Below are 223 nucleotides of genomic sequence, written 5' to 3'. Positions count from 1 at the left end.
GCGGAAGGTGATGGAGCCCTACACCGCCCGGGCCCTCAAGGTGAGCTCGGGGCAGTTTGGCACAAGGGGGGAGCGGTTTCGTGCCGGGGGGGATTAAGGACTGGGCCACTCTGTGCCGCAGGTGCGGAAGAACAACTCCCTGAAGGATTTCGTGGCCGTGGCTGGGCCCCTGGGGGGGACACATTTCTTGGTGTTCAGCAAATCCTCCTCCAGCATCAATTTT

The 223-nt window shown here is 61.9% G+C and overlaps 1 protein-coding gene across 1 annotated transcript in view; it reads left to right on the top strand.

Moving 5' to 3' along the window:
- Positions 1-4: 4 nt before the first annotated feature.
- Positions 5-223, top strand: part of LOC104617199 (suppressor of SWI4 1 homolog) — a gene marked incomplete at its 5' end in the record, with an annotated part of 5,286 nt that continues 5,067 nt past the window's right edge. Inside the window, 2 exons of the mRNA XM_010282447.1 lie at positions 5-40; positions 122-223. Of these exons, the coding sequence (XP_010280749.1) occupies positions 5-40; positions 122-223 (138 nt within the window). The remainder of the gene's footprint in view (positions 41-121) is intronic.

Source organism: Phaethon lepturus, unplaced genomic scaffold, assembly GCF_000687285.1.
Source record: "Phaethon lepturus isolate BGI_N335 unplaced genomic scaffold, ASM68728v1 scaffold23882, whole genome shotgun sequence".
NCBI classification, from domain to species: domain Eukaryota; kingdom Metazoa; phylum Chordata; class Aves; order Phaethontiformes; family Phaethontidae; genus Phaethon; species Phaethon lepturus.
Note: the sequence above shows the minus strand (reverse complement) of the source record. Positions and strands in the feature narration are given on the sequence as shown.